We start from the raw sequence: 23,959 nt of genomic DNA on the forward strand, positions 1-23,959 counted from the left end.
ACAAGTACAAGATTTTACACTTTCTATAGAAAATATGAGTCATTTTCCTTCTGGAAAGTATGCTCATTTACTGTACATGTACTCAATACTTGGTAGGGGCTACTTTTGCTTTAATTACTGCCTCAATTCAGCGTGGCATGGAGGTGATCAGTTTGTGGCACTGCTAAGGTAGTATGGAAGCACAGGTTTCTTTGACAGTGGACTTCAGCTCATCTGCATTGTTTGGTCTCTTGTTTCTCATCTTCCTCTTGACAATACCTCATAGATTCTCTATGGGGTTCAGGTCTGGTGAGTTTGCTGGCCAATCAAGCACACCAACACCATGGTCATTTAACCAACTTTTGGTGCTTTTGGCAGTGTGGGTAGTTGCCAAATCCAGCTGGAAAATGAAATCAGCATCTTCAAAAAGCTGGTCAGCTGAAGGAAGCATGAAGTGCTCCAAAATTACTTGGTAAATGGGTGCAGTGAATTTGGTTTTCAATGGTGAACCTGGTGAACACAACGGATCAACACCAGCAGATGACATTGCACCCCAAATAATCACAGACTGTGGAAACTTAACACTGGACTTCAAGCAACTTGGGTCCTCTAGACTCTAGGACTAGTTTTGCTTTTGTCAATGAAAATTATGACTTAATATCATCGTCAACGAACCTTTATCACATAACTAAAACGAGACGAGACGCAAAATAAATGCTGGTCATGTGACGATGACTATAATTAAATATATAATGCAATATTGTTGATGAATAAAAACGAGACTAAATGTAGTTTACAAAATGTGGTTTACAAATGCCTCTGATGTTGTCTGTGGTTCAGGAGTGACTTAACAAGAGGAATACGATAACTGTAGCCAAATTCATTGACACTTCATTGTGTGGTGGCTCTTGTTGCCTGAACCCCAGCCTCCATTCCTTGTGAAGTTCACTAAAATCTCACTATATTTTGGACTTTAATATCCATTGCAGAGTCAATGTTATACAGCTTGTTCAATAAAGTGATCAGCCATAAAATAGTGATTCTGTCCAAATTCCGTATAAAATCTAGAATAAATCAGTTTGAGCTAAATTGACCTGTTGCCCTTAAAGTGAACAGATAGATGAATTTTCATTAGCAATACATTTAAATATAATCTTTATAAAATTTTAAAGTGAATATGTATGTAGCGGATCTGACCCGAATCAGACAAATTAAATAGTCGATCAGGACTGTGGTTGAAACACAAGCCAAATTCCTCAGAAAGGCAACAGGAAGTCATAAATCTTTCTGTGCCACAAGTGCCAAGCAAGATAACCAACCAACCAACTCTTTAACAGAACAGCTTTCAACATTAACACCATTAGAACAATTATTGACAATTTCAATTCTGAGAAGAGATGGTCAAATTTGGGGCAAGTAATTGAGAGGCAACATCGGACATCACGTGTAAACCCATGAGAGTACTACACAAGATCCTTTGACTTCCCCCGCCTACCAGAACCAGACTAAAATTCCTAAAGGGGGGCCATTTAACCTCTGGTCTCCACAGAATTTTTTATGTCAAGAGAATGGCACAGAAAATGTCTTTTCTACATATATATGGACCAAAATGAACTCAAAAAGACTATGTAAGACTATGTAACCCACACATTTGACTATCATGTTATAATCACTTATTGTGTATGTCTTTTAAAAACTATTGGACAGCTTAAGGATACATATTCATGTTTAGTGTGTATGTGTTTGAATCTGTTAGCTTGAAACAGTTCTGACCATCAGTTATTTGTCAAATGTATCATATTCTTGTTATATGAATCATGTCCAAAATTATACCCAGCTAGGGCGGGACCACGTGCTTGATAAGATAACATATGATTTATGATACCCCCGAGCCTAGACAATATCTGATTGGTCAAGACAACATTTGAGGTGTGGCCAACAGGCCAGTTTAAATACTTAGGACACCATAAAATCGTGCTTTTAGCTTGCGTTAAGCTTTTGCTATTAGTCATGTTAACCTGAAAACACTGCCACTTCCGCAGTCCTCTCCACAAATTTCACTTGTTCCCACACTCCTCGTACGACTGGGAGGGGTGGAGGTACTGGTCTCCTTACATCAAAAGAATGGAAATTTGATCTTCAACCATCACCTACAGGTAATGGTTCATTTGAATCACATGCAGTTAAAATGTTAAAATCCACTTTGTGGTCATTTATCGTCCCCCAGGTCAATTGGGAAACTTCTTGGAGGAGTTGGATGTGCTGCTATCAAACTTTCCTGAAGATGGTACTCCTCTGGTACTGCTTGGTGACTTCAACATCCACCTAGATAAACCCCAGGCTGCTGACTTCAAAACTCTGCTCGCCTCATTTGATCTCAAGCGAGTGTCTACTACAGCGACTCACAAATCAGGCAACCAACTGGACCTCATCTATACACGCTGTTGCTCTGTGGACAACTCCTTAGATGCTCAACTGCACACCTCAGACCACTTCCTCATTACTGCTATCTTAGCACTTACTCCTAAAGCAGCACACACTCCAAAACAGGTCACCTTTGGACGGAACCTACGCTCACTCTATCCATCTTCTGTGGTTTCATCCTCACTTCCTTCACTCTCTCAGTTTTCAGCTCTTGACACGAACAGTGCTACTGACACTCTTTGCTCCACTCTAACCTCTTGCTTGGACAACTTTTGCCCACGGCCATCTAGATCAGCACGTACCACACCATCTGCCCCATGGCTGTCCGATGTTCTCCATGAACATCGCTCTAAACTCAGGGCTGCAGAGAGGAAATGGCATAAATCAAGAAACTCTACCGACCTCAGTGTGTATCAGTCTCTCCTCTCTTCCTTCTCTGCAAATGTCTTCAATGCTAAAACAACATACTACCACAACAAAATTAATAACTGTTGTAAAGCTCGGACACTCTTCAAAACTTTCTCTTCTCTTTTTAATCTGCCTCCACCTCCTCCTCCATCACCTCTTACAGCTGACGACTTTGCAGTTTTCTTCACAAATAAGATAAAAACCATAAGTGACCAATTCTCCACACCGCAGACTGAGGATAACTTCACAATGACTAATGCACAATCTCTCTCCTCCTTCTCTCCACTCTCAGAGACGGACATTTCCAAACTTATCCTGTCCAATCATCCTACTACTTGTCCACTTCATCCGATCCCCACTCACCTCCTTCAAGCGATTTCTTCTTCAGTCATACCTTCACTTACTCACATTATCAACTCCTCTCTTCACTCTGGAACATTTTCCTCAGCATTTAAGCAGGCTCAGGTAAGCCCACTGCTTAAGAAACCATCTCTAAATCCAGCACGTCTAGAAAACTACAGACCGGTATCCCTTCTTCCATTCATTGCAAACACTTGAGTGAGCTGTTTTCAACCAGCTCCCTAAGTTCCTTGTACAGAACAATCTCCTGGACAGCAATCTGGCATCAAAAGTGGCCACTCAATTGAGACTGGCCTGCTCTCGGTTACTGAAGCCCTGGGACTGGCAAGAGCAGATTCAAAATCCTCAGTACTCATCTTGCTGGACCTGTCTGCTGCTTTTGACACCGTTAATCACCAGATTTTCCTGTCCACAATCAGAAAGATGGGCATCTCTGCAAACGCACTCCTGTGGTTTAAGTTCTATCTCTCTGATAGATCCTTCAGGCTATCTTGGAGGGGTGAAGTTTCTAAGTCACAACAACTTGATACTGGGGTTCCTCAAGGCTCAGTACTTGGACCACTTCTCTTCTCCATCTACATGATGTCAATAGGATCTGTCATTCAGAAGCATGGCTTTTCCTGTCACTGCTATGCTGATGAAACTCAACTCGACTTCTCATTCCAACCAGATGACCTGACGGTAGTTGCTCACATTTCAGCCTGTCTGAGGGACATTTCTAGCTGGATGAATGACCATCACTTTCAGCTCAACCTTATTAGACCGAAATGGGATGGGATAACCCATCGTTTCATCACAACTTCTCTATACAGCTGGACTCATCAACCATAACTCCTTCCAGGACAGCCAGAAACCTAGGAGTTGTGATGGATCATCAGTTAAGCTTCACAGACCATATTGCTACCACGACCTGGTCCTGCAGATTTGCCTCATACAACATTAGGAAAATTCGACCCTTCCTGTCAGAGCAAGCCACCCAACTTGTCCAAGCTCTTGTTCTCTCCAGACTGGACTATTGTAATGCTCTCCTGGCGTGCCTTCATGGATGTACTATCAAGCCTCTGCAACTGATCCAGAATGCGGCAGTGAGGGTTGTCTTCAGTGAGCCAAAAAAAGCTCATCTTACTCCTCTCCTTATCAGGTTACACTTGCATCAAATTCAAGGTAGCGATGCTTGCCTACAAGACGACCACTGGCATGGCACCAACAAACCTAAACTCACTAGTTTAATCTTATGCACCCTCCAGAAGTTTGCGCTCTGCAAGTAAATGACGCCTTGTGGTGCTATCCCAAAGAAGTTCAAAATCACTCTCACGGATCTTTTCCTGGACTGTGCCCAGCTGGTGTAATGACCTCCCAATCTCAATTCAAACAAAGTCTTTACTCATTTTCAAAAAACATCAAAAAATTTTTTCACCAGCACGTAACCAACTAATACTAGCACTTACCTTTTCTTTTCTTGTCTATCATATTCTTAAAAAAAAAAAAAAAAAACCTGGCTATGTGTTCTGTATTAGACTAGCTAAGACTTGTCATGGCACTTGTATACTGTTGTTCTTCTCTTGTTGGTCTGATTGCTTCTATTGTTCTCATTTGTAAATCGCTTTGAATAAAAGCGTCTGCTAAATGATTAAATGTAAATGTAACTCACTTGGAGCATTTAAAATAAATTACTTTGCATTTCAGTTTAATTTATTTAGACAAAGTATACTGTCTATTTAATGGTTATTAGCCAAAACTAAAATAATGAAAATTATTATTGGTTTATCGTGATGGCAGAGAAAAAAATAAAATAAAAAGATTATTAAATAAAGAGAGCTGCCTGGAATTACGTTCGCCATGCATTTGCAAACCATGCAAACATATTCAAGCATTCAATTGCCCCATAGTATAAATATATTGATTCCATGGTCTGTCTGAGTACTGTATTCTGATTGGCTGGCAGGTATGCATTAGAACCATGTAATGCACATGAAGTTCCAAGTCAGTTAACATTAATATGCTGCTTTAATTGATGCACACAAACACACATATCACTCACACAAATACACACACAAATACGCACAAATACACACACACACACACAGATAGGGAGAGAGAGAAGTCTAGATTGCGTTGCACACTCACATAAACTTTTCAACACTTCCCTGAGTTTTCTATTAATAAAATAGTCTATATACTAGATCGCTACATTATATTATTATTTACGAGGTGGTAAAATCGCTGTATTTTTTGTAATTATTTTATAATGCTACGTCAATAAAGGGAGCATGACAGTGATCAGATGTGTGATGTGACCTGTGCGGAGGCGGCTTGACTCCTCTGCTCCTGCTGCTGTAACTGTCTCTGCAGGAGCTGCACCTGATGGCTCACAGACAGAGGACTGGAGAGAGGAGACGCCAGCCTGGAGGACACCATCACCAGCACCGGCTCTTCACACACCTGCATGGAGAAAATAGGAGACACATGCTTTTTACTACCTTTAACCAACAAATTAACTTTAATATGGTCTTTGCAAGGATCAGTACAGCCATGAATTGCTAGTTGCATTAATTGTAACTTTGGGATCTATTAGTTCTTTTGAAATGTATCACACTGTGAGAATATTTTAGTTTGTTATAAAACATGAGCAGATTCACAGAACCGCTCAAAGAACACACAACTTCAGCCGTGTCGAAGCAAGTCATTCTGCAAACCATTACAAGTACATGAAAGCTTTAAACTTCTTAAAACTGATGATCGAATATGTGTCTGCATCAACAGCTTTCATGTCTTATTCATTAGAGTGAAGCCACAATTCTAAAAGCATCTAAAATGTGTTTCCTTAAATGCATAATTCATAAATAATAACTGGAAGAAGTCTGCATGTTAATAAACAAGACTTGTTTTAAACTACCCCTACATTTTGTCAATATAGTTCCTTTTTAAGGATTTGAAATGATTCTGAATAAGTGTTATTACAGATTTCAAAGAATAACATGACACTTTAAAATTTGCAGGTAATTATTTATCTTTTAGTCCTACTTGCGGTCATGGCCCAATTTCTGCCCTATAAACCATGTAGGATGAGCAAGCTGTAGCGTCTATAAATAACTGAAAACAGGCAAAACTTGAGCTACATTTAAAAAGACAACACCTGAGATATCTTCTGCCTTCAAGTGTCTTCCTAAGAGCAAGGCTTTCTGTTTTTACTCAAAAAATAAATAAAAAATGTAATTGATGAGGAAAAATTAAGACATGAATACACCTTTATTTTAGATTTTCTGCTTAACTTTACAGTCAGACAGATAACTAACCTTTTCATCTTTCTCTAGCCCAGTGTTGCTTGATCTCTCAGCAGAACCACTTGCAACTGAACTCTCGTCTTTGCTTCTCTCTTCCTCACCTTTTACAAGCCATGCTGCAATTCAGAATAAATCACATCATTTAGCATTAAAAAAATCATCAACTGCCAGTTTCACAGATATAGACTGAGTCTGTTTCTAGTTCATGTTAAAGTACAAATGAATGATTTATGTTAACAACTATTTTTTTGTCCAAGTCAAAGAAATACTTCACAAGGAACCCTCCAAACCAAACGTAGGACTAAATAATTGTATCAAATATATTTCTTAATAGCTATAGATCTTAATAGATATTTTGACAATTTTTATATTGGCCTCATTGAAAATGTACTTACACAAATTGTAAATGTACTTACATGTCTTTAGCTTTTATATTATTTTTAATTTAGCTTTTGTTTGTAGTGAAACAAAATTTTACAATGCCAAATAAAATTTTATTGACCAACATTAAGTAATATTTTGGCTCATATATAGCTAAAAATATTGATTTAGAATATTTTTATAATGAAATTGTAATTCACATCTTGGTGTGATATTTTTTGTCCTTTGGACAATAAACATTTTTTAATTCATATTTCAATATAAGGTTTGAAGCAACTGTTAGATTTTGCTGTATTTGGCTGAGCAGTAGTTTGGGTGGCTCGCCAATGTACTAGATTTCTCTAATACATAAAATAAGTAAGCTTGATCAAAGTTCTTGTGGGGAGAAGAATTTATTGAAGGTAGCAGTGTAGCAGTTCTTCAGCAGTGATGTTAGCATGTCATCCTTCATACAATCTTAACCCAAGGTACTGTCTGTGAGACCAGACCTTTATACCTGTTAACAAATGTGCTACAAACAATACAATAACACCCCATGGAGAGACAATGATAGTGTAACCTTTTGGTGACTTGAAAGGATCTCTCCCATGGAGAGCCCATTCAATGACTTGATGTTGACCTAAGAGGCTGATTATATGGGCCAGTTGTTTCACACTATTGTGAACAAAGTACAGTTGCCTACAGTTGATTCCAAATACATCCAACCAAAGTTAATTAAAAACAAATAATCTTTCAATCCCCCCTTTGATCATTTTTGATCACACATAATAGAAAGAACATACAAAACAGTTATAATTTTAGTAGTCATGTACACATGCTGTATACAGGTTCCTTCTTGCAATACTTTTCAGTAATCATGAATACAGAATGCTGCATACAGGCTCCCTTACTTAAGATGACAGAATAAGAGTTCATGGTGAGGTTTGCATTATCTTTAATGCCTAAGTTCTTTTTTTTTTATTTTAATGTTGCGATCTTGTGGAAGTGACGAATGTTGTTGTGTTCTGTGGATGTTAAGGCATGTTTATCTAGGTGGCCAGTGCAGTTTGGTCCAAGCGTTGGATATCTTTGCTCATCCTCTGAAACGCTGGGACACCTACAATCACACCAGAGAAAAGGGAAACAAATCTTTCCAAAGAAATAGTTTAAACAAAATATGCCTAATTACCAATATAACTGTCCCTATTTAATGTTGGCAGGACACTACAGTGTTTATCAGTGGTGAAATGTTCATGTCTTCGTCCTCAGGCGACAAGCTAGAGCCTAAAAACTCTAGTCCCACCATATTTGGACTCTGAAAAACACTACTGCCATCTATCCCTCATCTCTAGGCAAATTCACATCAATCCACTCATTGTTTCCCTGTGCCTTAACTGCTGTGTCAGTTACTAAAAGATCCTCAATTGGTCTTTCCCATCTGTATTCTTGTTGCGACACATCAGTTTTTTTAATCTTTACCCATTTGTTGGGCACTAAACCATGGCTCCCTTTTGGAGGTGCCAAAACTTGATTCTTGGCATTGTGTACTGCCAGACTGAGTCTTTCATCAGTTTGGACAAGGCTGTCAGATGTTAGATTTTCAGTGGACATGGGCCGGCCTGTGACATGTTCAAAAGGGCATAGTCCATTTTCCTTGTGGTTTTCCTTAAGGCATCGGTTGTCATCATGTTTTTTTACATCTTCCATTAACAATGATGATTGTTTCCTGGCCAATTCAATTTGAATCTGTTTACTATGTAGAACAGTTTGTGAGTTTTGCTGAAGTTGTCTTAATGCCGCTGCATGTTTACCTCTCTCCTTTACGGCTTGTTTAGCAGCACTGTCTACTAGGACATCCTCTGTGGCTTCAGTTGTTGAGGTTTCATGGAGTCCATCAGCTTTTGGATAAGATGTCACTAGCTGGTGCTGCAGAGAGAGGTTCTTCAGTTTCCCTGTGGCTCCACCGCATTTAGCAGAGTCTGTTTTTGTTTGGCTGTCAACTGCTGAAACCTCTTCAACAGGTGGTCGTCATCACTTTGTCTCAAACTCAGCTTACAATCACGAATCCAGTGTCCTTCCTCGTTGCAATGTCTAAATCTTTCCTGAGTTTTCTCTCTTGAGTGTCTCTGATATTCACTTTTTTCGTATCCCATTGTCCTGTTGTTGTATGACAAGGTTTTGGATTGTAAAACTCTGAGATCGACTTCCTGTGTTCTTTCAATCTTTGCTGACCATTCTACAATCTGCATAAATGTTGTTCCAGTGCTGTCCCAGTCATCATACCTGATTTTAAGAGTTTTAGAAACCTCAGGTTTCAGTCCATTCACAAATATGGTTTTAAAAGGGATGCTAGTGTCTTCACAGAGTTCTTCAATGTTGTTGTTCAAACCAGCATGTTCCATCCAAGTTTGTCTGAAGCGTTCTTCAAATTCTGCAACACTTTCTCCTGTCTTCTGCACACAAGAGGTAATTTTAGCCCAATTAACCTCTGCAGGTTTCAGTTCAAATAAGAAGGTTTGAACCGCTTCCCATCCAGCTTCAATGTTTTCTTGAGATTCACCAATCCTTCTTTCAACACTTTCTGTAAGTCGTTGTTGGTCATTGTCTCTTAAGTTCACATTAACAATCATCACACTGTCCAGTGGATGTAAATTGTAGATTTTCTGCAAGCGTTGAAGAAATTGCCATACTTTCCGTGGTTGCTTGTACACATCTGGCAATTCTTTTGACCATTTGTCAACTTGCTCTGGAGTAGCTGGCTGGTATGTTCTGTATGGAACATATTTCTTTATTACCTTTTTTACTGTGCGAGTTCGTCGTTCACCATCTTCCTCATACTCCTCTTCATTTTCAGTTTCAGTTCTTCTGTTCTTAATAATTACAGGAGCAAGTCTAACCTTCAGTTTGTCCTTTGTAATTTCAGTATGTGTGTTGATATCTGCATCACTGTTATCAGAGCTGCTTGAAGCTTTTGATTCCAGTCGTTTGGAGAGCAAAGTTAACAACTTGTCATTCTGATGTAACAGTCTTTCTTTGTCCTTCTTTACAGTCTGTAATTGTTCAGCCAGTGCTCGAACCTTTGCTTTCTCTGCTTTTTTCTCATGTTGTAATTTGTCAGTTTCACATCTCTGTAGATGCTGTCGAATTTGTTTGAGCAAAATTACAGACAAGCCATCTCTGTTGGTGTATGTCCTTAAGCGCTGCATCTTTCCATAAGCCCTTTTAATGTCCGGCAAAGCCCATAGTCCACTCTCTGAGTACTTGATGCTGTACTTCTGGCAGATTTCATCATGGCACTTCCTCAGTCCCAGCCTTTTGTCCAGATATGCATTCAGATTCTCCAACATCTGATCAATGGTAACATTTGGAGGTTCTGTTCCATGTCTTTCTGTTGTTGGCCTCAATGCATGACTATTGCCTTTGTTTTGTGCAGACTCAGCCATGGCGAATACAGGAAAAGTGCCCTCAGAGGTGTGAAAACAGAACAAAAGGTGTTAGAACTGTTAAAGGTACTTATTCAGATTTAAATTCACAGCAGTCTGTTAGACTGACCATTTTCAGTTACACAGACAAATCATTAGTTTAAAAGCTCAGCTTAGTTTTCAATCTTCCATTTAAAACGAAACATTTACATTCAGGCTAATTTTCCTTGTTTAATGTCTGAATTGAGTTCTAGCTCAGAAGGCTGAATGCCTTTTTCAAATTTGTCCCTTAGACAATTTACATTATATATATATATATTTATTTATTTATTTTTTTTGTATTTTTATGGAAGGCAAACAAACTTATAGTTTCATGGTTTTATGCCATCATCTTCTAATTCGGTTTGAACATTAATTTAAATCTACATTAGTGGCTACTGAATTAGCACCCAGTCAAGAATTCCCAATTCTTGCAGCAACATCAGTCCCAATTCTATCTATGACTCCTACAGTCTCTGGAGAAATGGACTAAATTGTTTTTTTTTTTTTTTTTTTTACACAATTCCTACAAACAAAAAGAGAAAGGACCAAGCTTATGCTTCTACAATCTCTTGATTACTGGTCTAAATTGTTTCTTTCAAACAATTCCTACAGACAAAAAGAGAACGGACCAAGCCTCTGCTTCTACAATCTCTTTATGAACGGACTAAATTGTTTCTTAAACAATTCCTACAGATACAAACAGAAAGTACCAAGCCCTTGCTTATACAGTCTCTTGATTACTGGTCTAAATTGTTTCTTTCACACAATTCCTACAGACAAAAAGAGAACGGACCAAGCCTCTGCTTCTACAATCTCTTTATGAACGGACTAAATTGTTTCTTAAACAATTCCTACAGACATAAAGAGAAAGGACCAAGCCTCTGCTACTACAGTCTCTTGATGAACGGACTAAATTGTTTCTTAAACAATTCCTACAGACTCCAGAGAACAGGATTAAGCCTATAATTACACATCTATGGCTCCTACAGTCTCACGAGAACGGACTAAACCTCTTTCTTGAATGATTCTTATAGACTCAAGAGGACTGGACCAAGCTATAAACACTTTTTCTATAGCTCCTACAGTCTCAGGAGAATTAACTAAATCATTTAAAAGGTTCCTACAGACTCAAGAGAAAGGCCTAAGCCAAACATTTCTTAAACAGTGCTACACTGGTTATTATGGTTACACTACACACATCAAATGATCTGCTTACTTATGAAAAAGTGTTCTTTTAAGTTCTTTTAGAGAGCTGATAGTTTCACTCACCAAATTAGAATCTTTGAGAAAGGATCAAGTTGATTCAAATAACTTATGTCCACAGATGCGGTCTGTTGATCTTCAACACAAAAACTGTAGAATTTCCAAAACTCTTTTGTTCACTTCTTGTTGCAATTGGTGAGTTCTCTTCTTGTCAGTCTCTCCTGGCTGGCTCCGCCAAATTGTTAGATTTTGCTGTATTTGGCTGAGCAGTAGTTTGGGTGGCTCGCCAATGTACTAGATTTCTCTAATACATAAAATAAGTAAGCTTGATCAAAGTTCTTGTGGGGAGAAGAATTTATTGAAGGTAGCAGTGTAGCAGTTCTTCAGCAGTGATGTTAGCATGTCATCCTTCATACAATCTTAACCCAAGGTACTGTCTGTGAGACCAGACCTTTATACCTGTTAACAAATGTGCTACAAACAATACAATAACACCCCATGGAGAGACAATGATAGTGTAACCTTTTGGTGACTTGAAAGGATCTCTCCCATGGAGAGCCCATTCAATGACTTGATGTTGACCTAAGAGGCTGATTATATGGGCCAGTTTTTTTACACTATTGTGAACAAAGTACAGTTGCCTACAGTTGATTCCAAATACATCCAACCAAAGTTAATTAAAAACAAATAATCTTTCACAACCTTGAATTGGTTGAAAGTATCATTTAGTGCATAGACCATATTTCCTTTTACAAAATAAATATCTAAGCTGCTTTGAAATTGTGATGAATATAATGACAATAAAAATGTGTAATTTGTATTATATTTGTAATTTGCCGATTTAATTTATTTGAATTTGTCTCCAATGCAAGTGACACACAGTGAAAGTTCAGATGAAATGTGGTTCATGTTTGATCAAATGAAATTTTAAAGAGTGAAGGTCAATATCTCCTCACCGTCAGCATTGTCTAGACTCTGTTTATGGCACACCTCAAACGCCTGACCCACGGTCCGCACTATCCTCATGGCTTGGCTCTGAGATACAGACAGAAGATCTTTAAGTGACAAGGGTTTACTGAACATGTCAAACATGCTTTTCCACATGCAGGTAAACATCTGTAGATTTTCAATTAATATGTGACAAAAAGCTTTACTTGGAGAGACAGGAGAATTAATTCACCTTCAACAGAGGAAAAGAGATTTATTGGGATGAATGACAGATATAAGGAAAAGAGAAGGAGTGTGTGAGAGAGAGAACATTACACCCATAAGTCAATTCCACATTATAGTGGTGCTGTCAAAGTGATGGATTAGTTAATTTCAGATGGGCCCTGGTGCTGCGAACAAAACCCAAGCCAAAGACACTCAAATCAAGCAGCTTATGCCAACAACACTTTCTTTTTCTGTTGCAGACTAAAATTATCCCACTTGACAACGTTTGCATCAGAATTACTTGGTATCGCACTGAATAGTAGTTTTTGTTCATTAAATTGAATTTTTTAAGTAATAGTTCACCCAAAAATGAAAATTCTGTCATTAATTATTCACTCTCATGTCATTCCAAACCTGTAGGACCTTTATTCATCTCCAGAACACAAATTAAGATATTTTTGATGAAATCCGAGAGCTTTCTGAACCTGCGTAGACAGCAATGCAACTGACGTGTTCAAGGCCCAGAAAGGTAGTAAGGACATTGTTTAAGTAGTCCATGTGACATCAGTAGTTCAACCTGAATTTTATGAAGCTATGATAATACTTTTTGTGTGCAAAGAATAAAAAAAATAACTTTATTCACAATTCTTCTCTTCCATGTCAGTTTTTTCCACGACCTTACTACGTTTCTGTGCCTTGATCGTGGTAGTACCCTTGCTCTCTATGCAGGGTCAGAAAGCTCTCTGATGTCATCAAAAATACCTTAATTTATTTTCCAAAGATGAGCGAAGGTCTTACGGGTTTGGAATGACACGAGGCAGAGTAATTAATGACAGAATATTCATTTTTGGGTGAACAATCTCTTTAAGTTGAATTGTTGTGTTAATTTAGACATACAATGGGGCAAATGGCAATGGCATGTATTATTATTATAGATTCGTTTTAAGGAAAATAATTTTCAAATAATGTACTTTATTGTTTGCCAATGTTTTTTTTTTGCTTTATCCCGTGTTATGCAGTATTTGTATATACAGTTTATATATATATATATATATATATATATATATATATATATATATATATATATATATATATATATATATATATATATACTGGTGATGTTTCTCTTTACTGCATGTTTCAATGATGTTTAAATACATTTCAATTTAATATTTGGTTAAATTCAAACTCAGAAACTTTTATTTTGAAATTGTGATGTACAATAAATTGCATATTTAGAAATATGTTGATGTATTCTCCTGTTTTGGCAAAGGTTTATAAATGTTTAACATCACAAATCTAGTGAGATTTAATTCAAAGCATATGCATAGCCCCTTTCACAAATTCAGTCTTCACTGGTTAATTGCTGTTAAGAGATCATGTCTTTTCAAAAATACAGGTAAAATCATTCAGGAAATTATATAATTATAATGGAGATGACGTGATTACTCTGAGCTGTTTACAAAGCCCTGCTGCTTTTTAATAGCTTTTCTATGTGAATATGCTTTGACCATTGCGCCCCACAGCTTTTTCAGTGTGCTGCTTTTCAAGACCCAGGCTTCCTTTCCATTCATCAGCGCTGCGACTCTGGATAGGCTAATATTATTATTTTTTCGGATTTATGGCAGGTTGTGAACCAAATTCATAGGTGCATACTCTGGATACTATAATGCATGTTTCTTTGTTTGAGAGTGAAAGCTGTGTACTTTTCATACCATTGGTAAGTGAACTCATGAAATCAAACATAATATCAAAACGTTTTTGTTAAATGTAGGACATTTCTTCGACAGCCAAATGGCGCATGGTGCCAGAAGACTTTAAGCCCTGAAAACTGTACTAAAAATGTGTTTATTTCCCCCAAATAAAGGTCACTACCGAAACAACAATGACATGTTTTGGTTGTGACTATTTTGGAAGAAACAATTTTATACTTTTGAGCCTACTTCAAAGATGCAAATCAGCACATGTGGATACCTAACAGAGTTCTGAACAGTGGTACACATGGAATAACCCCCAAAAAAGTGTGCTTAAATGCAGAAAAAAAAGGTGTTTGGTAGTAGGCTTGTTGTGAAAGATGGTGCTGATGGTGATACCGCAACACCGGTTACATTACTTGCCCACTGCGGCACTGACCCCCAACATCATTTAGATTTTTTCATAGTAATAAAAATAAGTTAGTTCAGTAAAAGAACAGACACTACAATTAAAAACTGAATGCGGCTGCTCAATGTAGCTTGCCGAAGGACAGTCGCATCACAGATCAGATTTCATTTATCCAGTGAGGAGAGTGAGTCGAGCTGACTGACAAGAAGAGTGAAGTGAGGCAGACAAGACGATGGTGGATGATTTAGTTTCTAAATGAAATGCAAAAGCACCTGTTTGGCAATATTTTGGATTTTGAAAAGCCTGTTGACTTTTGACATTTATCTAAGGTGAGTCTGGAAGATTTTTATATTTCTTATTTAATTGGTTCCACATTGTTTGCTGGTTTTGCTTAAACTTTGTCCCATTTATTTATTTTATTTAACATCAAGGTGTATTCCATGCCTCCAAGAAAATTTCCTCACCGTCACATCCATTTTTGACAGACTTTCAGACTTTTGAAAACAATTTTATTAAAAAAATGGGACCTAACTACAGTACTCAGACCTCGAAGCAATAAGAGAGGAGACAGAAATATTTCCTGATCATAAATTTAGAGATGAACTTAAAATCTCAGTCAATGGACTAAAACATACACTGTTTTGTTAGTAAAAATAAAAATTGTGGAAATGTTTTAAACAAAGTTAAATATTTTACAAAGAAAATATAAAATAAATTTTTTTGAACTTCACTTAAAAACAACAACAACAATAACACAATGAAATAAAATGCTAAAAAATATAAAAAATATATTTTCATAAATTGAAATTAAAGGGTTAGGGTTCAGGACAGCCACCTCTCAATTAAAAGTACCCAATAAATTATGATTTTATATATATTAAGCTTACTGATATTTACTTTTAATTGTGGATTTGTGGATTTGATAGATAATAGAAGAATCTTAGGAAACATCTAAGATTTGAATTTTTAAATGGGTTTTAAATGTGTTTTTTCGTTGTGGGACAGCAGTTTGCACCAATTATGTAGAATGGCCCACACGTGTCAGGAGTATGAACTGTTTGTGTGTGAGTTTTTCTCCCCATGTGCTTCGTGGCCTAGTTTAATTCTGTATTTAAAATGTTGCCCATTCCCTGGTTCCTTTGTCCAGTGTCATCTATGTAATGTGGTTGTCTTCCTAGTTCTCTGAGCTCTCTGTGTTAGATTTATAATAAATATGTGGTTTCCCAATCCTGCTCCTGTATCTTGCTCTTCACCGCAGCTACATGTGACAGTATATAAACATCTTGTAAAAATTAATAATGATACTTGTAATTAAAACAGTTTTTGCTAGAAAATTATGCCATGCCTGACATTACTGACATTCCTGACATTACTGACGTCGACTGACGTCACTTCCTGTTTGTTGTTGGCGTTTGCACTGCATTTGAGCTCCGTCGCTATATTCTTTTTATCAACTATTTCAAATCTTCCATTTATGTCAATTTTTTAAAAAAAGGTTGTGTCTGCTCAATTGAGCTCCTTCCTGCAAAAAAAATGATCTGTATTAAGAATTTCAGTAAGGTTTCAGGCCCCACCATAGCCCAGAAACTGCACTTGTTAAGATTACAAATGACCTGCTTCTTGCGTCAGATCAAGGCTGCATCTCATTGCTAGTTTTACTTGATCTTAGTGCTGTGTTCGACACCATAGATCCCCCTTCCTCAAATCTTGCCCTGGAGGTCCAATGCGCTGCAGAGTTTGGCTCCAACCCTGGTCAAAGCCACCTGCCTGTGATTTTCTAATGATCCCAGAGACATTGATTAGCATGCTTAGGTGTGTTTGATTAAGGTTAGAGCCAAACTCAGCAGGAAAGTGGATCTCAAGGTACAGATTTGAGGATCCCTGCCATAGATCATGACATACTTATAGATCGATTACAAACCTATACAGGTTTTCAAGGGCAGGCTCTAAGATGATTTAGATCCTACCTGTCCGATCGCTACCATTTTGTTTATTTAAATGGGGAGTCATCTCATTTATCACCAGTAAAATATGGAGTGCCACAAGGATCCGTCCTAGGTCCCCTTCTATTTTCAATATACATGTTGCCCCTTGGTAATATTATTAGAAAATACTGGATTAGTTTCCACTGTTATGCTGATGATACTCAGCTATATATCTCAAAGAGACCAGATGAAACTTCTAAATTATCTAAGCTAACAGAATGTGTTAAAAAAATATAAAAGATTGGATGACCAATAATTTTCTCTTATTAAATTTGGATAAGACAGAGATATTAATTATTGCACCAAAAAACAGTACACAGAATCTTGTAGATTACAATTTGCAACTAGACGGATGTACTGTTACTTCCTCTTCAGTCAAAAATCTGCTTGTTATATTAGACAGCAACTGTCTTTTGAAAATCATATTTCCCATGTTACAAAAACTGCATTCTTTTATCTTAGAAACATTGCCAAACTACAAAACATGTTGTCTGTTTCTGATGCAGAAAAGCTAGTTCATGCATTTGTGACCTCTAGACTGGACTATTGTAATGCACGTCTAGGTGGTTGTCCTGCATTATCAATAAACAAGCTACAGGTAGTCCAAAATGCAGCGGCTAGAGTCCTTACCAGGTCAAGAAAATATGATCATATTACCCCAATTGTACAGTCTATGCACTGGCTACCTATTAAGTTCTGTATCAGTTACAAATTATCATTACTTACCTATAAGGCCCTAAATAGTTTAGCTCCTGCGTACCTAACTAGCCTTCTACCACGTTACAACCCATCACGCACCCTAAGGTCACAAAACGCTGGTCTTTTGGTAGTTCCTAGGATAGCAAAGTCCACTAAAGGAGGAAGAGCTTTTTCACATTTGGCTCCCAAACTCTGGTATAGCCTTCCTGATAATGTTCGGGGTTCAGACACACTCTCTCTGATTAAATTAAGTTGTATCTGATCAAATGCGCATTCTTATTCTTTAGCTTGGGTTAAACTAATTAATTTTACTTTGTTGGAACAGCAGTTATGCTAATGATGTCTCTATTTGTTTCTATGCCACGGGATTTACAGAACTAACAAATATTGCTACAAGTGTGACTGCATCATATAATAATTGCTGTTAATAATGTTCATCGTCTGGATGACTACGTCTTGTATTAATTTTTTGGAAAAATCCTGTCATATGTGCACAAATTGACAGTCACCACTTATAAGCTACTACTAAATATTGTAGAAATGTAATTTTCTGTAAAAATGCTTTGTAATGATTTGTATTGTAAAAAGTGCTATACAAATAAACTTGAATTGAATTACTGGTTAGTTTGGTCATTCTTGAAATTTTGATTCCATTACCAATTCTGACATTAACAATTCTGCTTATATGCCATCAAGTATTGCCAATACATAAATTGTCACAAAGATAATGTAACAAAAAAGTAGAATACATAAAAGAAAGCCAAGTTTTAAGCCTGTAGGGCACAGAACTCTCTCACATGCCATCACTGGTACTGAGCCCTGTTATTGTAAATTATCTCATGAATAATATGACAACTAAATAACTGATCCCCGTCAGAATTAATCATGGGCTAAGAAATCCCACTTTACCATTTCCATTCCTGAGCAATCAATCAATATTATTAATATCTTTGTGCAGATATAATCAAATGTCCGGTGAAATTCCTGTATTATGGTGATGTTTACCTTTCTCTTCGATTTGAAGACATTGCAGCGGAACACATTGCTTTTCTTGTCTCTTGCTATGTAACTGAATATCTTCAGGTCCTGTGAGTCATGAGAGACGTAAAATATTCTGAAAAAAAAAAAAGACTGATGAGCTGCAACAATTGACCTTAAAACTGTCTCATTGCCATGGCAACAACAAGGCCAATGTGCTCTTCACTGACTTAGTTCCTTTGACATGTCATAAAACATTACAGAAATGCATTAAATGTGCTCACTAGATTTTGATCTAGTGTGTTACATAACATTGGCATCAATCAGAAACTTTAGAAATAGATCCATTTCAGAACAAACATGTTGGTAATAACTTACATTGTTTTAAAGGGGTCATATGATGTGATTTCAAGTTCTCCTTTCTCTTTGGAGTGTTACAAGCTGTTCATAAAGGGATAAGATCCCTAAAGTTGTAAAAACTAAATTCTCAAACCCAAAGAGATATTCCTTATAAGAGTTAAGACTAGACCAAGCCCTCCTAAAATGCCTTGTTTAAACACGCCCCCACATGCCTACATCACAATGTGGGAAGCTTTGCATAACATTACTAGAAATCAGTGGTTAAGTTGTATTTACAACACTTCTATTTACATCATATCTCAGATCAAAAATGCAGGCATGGTATTATGTTTATACAGCGCAATGCAATACAACATGTAAAAAGACAGTATACATCATTATAATCCGTAATTATGTCCCCACAAATGCCTCGTATGTAATGGGTTTTATTGGTTTTGTCTAATCATGCCGGGACATACAGCATCACAGTATGGCAAGGAGCATAACATTTCCGTCACATGATTGAGATATTCGGCCACAATGCACTGGAAAGCTGGCAAATCAGAGCAAACATCGCTTTTCAGAATGATGAGCTTTTAAAAAATCGACACGTTTCAGAAAGGCAGGGCATAGAGGAGCAACAATAATGTAGAGTATGTGTAAAAAAATGTGTTTTTTAATCTTAAACCGCATAAACACATTTCATTACACCAAACACACAAAATAATGTTCTTTTTAGCAACATCATATGATCCCTTTGATACAATGAAACTAGAGGGTACTGACACTAGTTAACACTAATGATGTAACTGTTAAACAGTGTGCTTATGTGCACTGGAGACTGTTACTATGGGGATTTCGAAAGACATTTAGTTTTTTTGTTGCAGCTCATGGAGCAAAATGATTTTGATGTGACGTGTGTGTGTGCTTGCAAAATGACAAAGGTCATCAAACCCCACAGGCCATGTCACTGCAGTCATGAGCAAAATAAGTAATCAACGCTATGTAAACAAGCTGTGGTTAAATTACCTGAAAATAGGATCCTGGGCCAGTGTCACTTGGCTTTCATCCCAGCTATAGTCATATTTCTAACATAAATATATAGTCAAGAAATACGTTCATAATTAATTGCATATACAGAATAAATTGTACAAAATATACAGCATCAGAAATAACTGTTGTTATAAAATTAAGAGGAGAAAATTTTTTTAAACCCCTCACCTTTTTCTTATTCCGCAAAAACACCTTGACACCATCCACTGACACAACAAGGTTGACTTTCTTCTTCTTGATGTTCTTAATTTTAAACTCATACTGAAAATGATACACAATATGACGAGTTGAATTAATTAAAACATAAATCATGACATGAACCTTACACTTAAAAAATTGTAACCTAAAACTGGTAACATCTAAATTAAGTATGTGTGTGAAAGTATATATATATATACACACACAAGCTGTTTCGTTTTTAACAGTCCACCAGAGTTGATTTTTAATGAACATAAAACATGCTATATAGCAGGGCCATGCAGAGACTGTTGGAGGGGAGGTGCTCAAAGTATAAAAGGGCACATGGAACAAGGCTTTAAATAGGGCTGTGCTGCTTGTTTATTACATGTAACGAAACTGATGATTCTGTATTGATACAGCAGCAAATGCTGTGATGCAGTTTTGAAAAATGAAACACAGAACAGAAAAGACCATTTTAAGTTTAAAAGTTAAATATTTTTTTCTTTGCACTTCTTAATTACTCTGGAATTAAAAACTGAATTATATTATTATTAATATTATTATTATTATTATTATGATTATTGAGTTTACAGGGTATGGTGGTTTTGCTGTTGTAAACACTACTGTTGTTGTTGTAGAAAAAATATTTCTGTCTTATTTAAAATAGAATTCTATTCTAATCCTGTTCTGAATGTATAAATTTTTTGAATGCTAATGAAGCAGGATTTATAAGCATAATTCGCAGGATAAGAAACTCAGTATAAGCCTTTTTTTTTCAAGTGTTGTGATAATCATTTTTAAGACACTCTACGATTTTTAAATAAATGTTGTAATAAAAATATTTCAAAGTATGGATAGTTTTTAGTCAGATAACATAAAAAAGACCCCTTGGTGGCATTTAAACTTTTCCCAATCAAACAGCAAGAATGAAAGAGAACAGGCACCTTTGTTTATATTGCTGTGTCTAGAACTACGTAAAGTGCATTTTTAATATTTACTAAATAATACATTTTAATACAATGTAAATTTGACCCCTGCACTTTATCCAGGCAGGTGTGTTCACGTAAAGTTTTCTGGATTTAAATCTAGACTTATATTCAGAGACAACATAGTCTATGCATGACGTGGCAATTTATCCGTATCCAAAATGAGTCGATGTGAACACTACAGAGCGCTGATCCCCCATCAAGGGGAAAAGGGGCAGGTGCTCGAGTGATTATCAATGTCTAGGAAACTTGAGAAACTTGCACTGAGATTTATCAAGATATCACCAATAAAGATGCTATTGCTTCTGGAAGACTTGCTACAGTCGCTCTGTTAGATGCAGACTGCATGAATAATCAAAGACTAGGAAATAAACAGGAAATCCACAGGGGTCAGATTAAAGGACGACGCACTAGGCATACTGAAGAGTGGCTGGGTTAAAAGAGCTCTCTTTCATCCCAAGCTTTGATTAATGCTAACATTGACCACTTAGGCAAGCTATTTTCTAAGAAGCTTGTTACTCTGGCTGCTTTCAGTTCTCCTCGAAATACATAAAACAGAGAGTGATATCTAAAAAACTTGAGCGCTATGATATACTACTTACTTTATCAATTGATTTATCAACAGGAAAAGTTCCCTAAAGAGAAATCTTGTGCAAATAAGTCTAAACATCGCTAAAACATATTCTCTTTGATGGAGCAAAGTCGATTAAGCTAAACCGCTCTGCTGCTGCCAGCACACTGGTGCAATCTCATAAATACTGGACCCCTGAGAAGAGAAGACATGAACGAACAGTCTTTCCACTGGTACTACATCATTAGAATAAACAACCTCCAACATAAACCACCTGCTTGACCTAATTATAAATGTCATTCTTTCTTATTTTTCACAATGTGTGAGAAAATAAAGTTGTCCTACCAGGGATAGTTACATAGAACAAAATGCATAATCATTAAGAGCTTTGAAGATATCCGGGAATTGTTACATGGCTACAAAGGCATGTCATATTGCAAAACGAAGAAGAAATATGTAAGGTTTTGCACTATTTCTAGGTCCCAAATCAAAATAAATGAGCATGTGAACATACTTTTAATCTTTAACACAAGATTTTGCAGCTCGAGTCTGAACAATGAATAAGACATTCTGACATGTTTCAGTTATTTCAGTTGATGATTATTGTTTTTGTTGTTTCTTTAATATTATTATAAGCATTTTAGAACATTTATTATTATTATTATTATTACTTGTGTGACCCAAAACATGGACAAGCACTTTGGAAAACTGATCCATCTTCTTCTTCTTTTTACACTATATAATGCTATATTAGTATTAATATATATAGTAATAAGTTATATAGTAATATAGTAATGCAAGATGCTGTACTATTAAAATGTACATTAATGACCAACAGCATCATTGTAGAACTTGTGAATCAGTCATTTGTGTGCAAAATATGCTATTCATATATTATTCTTTCATAAAGGTTCAACTGTCTGCATCCTTATGAAAATTTCGTAACCCTTACCCGTATTCGTCTCATAGCAGCCAGTATTTCAATTCTGCTTTTGGGTCGAACGATATCCAGGCTCCCAATGAACTGTGGCAGAAGAGGTTAAACAAGGGACATAAGATGAACTGTAGCTTATATTCAGAGAAAAATTCAATGATTTACATTCACGCCAGTGCAACAGGTGAAGTAGCCTACAGTTAGGCACCTTGTATTACAGTAGCATCCATGTAAATATTACACATTAATAAAGTAATTACAATCAAAGTTGGGAGTTACAATCCCTTCAACATGATAAGTTACATGAATTAACTTGCATATTTAGTACTCATAATGCAAAGATTTGGTAACAGGTTCACTAATTAAATGTGAGCCATTAAAAAATAACAGAAAATAAATAAATAAATAAAATGGTATGTTGTCTAATATTTACCTTCACCTCGAACGTGAGCCCTTGCTGGAAATGTCCATCATTATCAGCAGGAATCCTCTGATCCACTGAGTCGTCTACCAGATTATATTTACTCTTCTCCAGCATCGTTTTATGGTATGAAAATAGCGTTCGATACCTTTATTTACTCAAAACATGCTGAAGCCTCCTGGCTGCACTGATTTCTGAGGGGTTTCTCACAGAAAGATGACGGTGGTCCTGTAAATGTCCAAAGGCAAAGGCAATGCTGCTCATCCGCGGAGGGATTCAGCATTATCTAGAGTAAATATGACCTCAGTGTTTGTTTCACAACCGAGCAGACGGTTCAGAAGATGTACGCTGACTGTTAACACAATGTCTGGATTTCCAGCATGATGATTAATATCCCACCTGTCCCCGTTGGCGCAGACTCCCCCTTAACGTTAATTTATGGATCTTACTATGGAGAAGGCTTCTCTATTAATATTCATCAGACAAGCATTCGCCATTGGAAGGATATCAAGCAACACTAGCGCGACCTGATTCATGTTCATGAGCCAATATTTCCTATAGGAAGGTTTCCGAGGAAAGTGTGCAGGAGTTAAATTAATATTAATTTAATAACCTTCAGCGTAGTAGTATTCGTAATTCGCGTCCATTTCAAAAGGGTTTGTGTGAAGCCACACTGGCTGTGAAATACAGTAGAACTGACAGGAAATACTTATGAAGTGCTGACACCTTGTGGTTAAAAAGATGGCGGCTGATGAGTGCATGGTAGAAAAATTGTTGCACTCATACAAAAAAACAAAACAAAGCCAAACACTCTGACTTAGGCTAAACCAGAAGTTACGATTTAAAAGTTCTGTAATATTACTTATGTACAGTAGCTATAAAGTGACAGGCTTATCCTTAGGCTGATGACACATGGGGGAACTTTTTGAGCAATGTTGCTGGGCAAGTGTGGGCAATGTTGCCTTTGACAGGCAAACAGGTGAGACACAGGGCCCACAACTGATCTAAAGTATTTAGGTAGAAATTTGCTACCCATTTTCAATGGGAAAGTGGCCAAGCAACACTGCTCAAAAAAA

At 36.8% G+C, this 23,959-nt stretch overlaps 1 protein-coding gene across 1 annotated transcript in view; it reads right to left on the bottom strand.

Moving 5' to 3' along the window:
• Positions 1-23,541, bottom strand: part of nos1apb (nitric oxide synthase 1 (neuronal) adaptor protein b) — a 24,842-nt gene extending 1,301 nt beyond the window's left edge. Inside the window, exons 1-8 of the mRNA XM_026206863.1 lie at positions 22,896-23,541; positions 22,481-22,552; positions 19,960-20,052; positions 19,768-19,826; positions 18,427-18,535; positions 12,439-12,517; positions 6,468-6,571; positions 5,470-5,613 (exon numbers count right to left, since the gene is read on the bottom strand). Of these exons, the coding sequence (XP_026062648.1) occupies positions 5,470-5,613; positions 6,468-6,571; positions 12,439-12,517; positions 18,427-18,535; positions 19,768-19,826; positions 19,960-20,052; positions 22,481-22,552; positions 22,896-23,000 (765 nt within the window). The 5' untranslated portion in view covers positions 23,001-23,541. The remainder of the gene's footprint in view (positions 1-5,469; positions 5,614-6,467; positions 6,572-12,438; positions 12,518-18,426; positions 18,536-19,767; positions 19,827-19,959; positions 20,053-22,480; positions 22,553-22,895) is intronic.
• Between the last annotated feature and the right edge of the window lie 418 nt (positions 23,542-23,959).

This window comes from Carassius auratus, chromosome 27 (assembly GCF_003368295.1).
Source record: "Carassius auratus strain Wakin chromosome 27, ASM336829v1, whole genome shotgun sequence".
NCBI classification, from domain to species: Eukaryota; Metazoa; Chordata; class Actinopteri; order Cypriniformes; family Cyprinidae; genus Carassius; species Carassius auratus.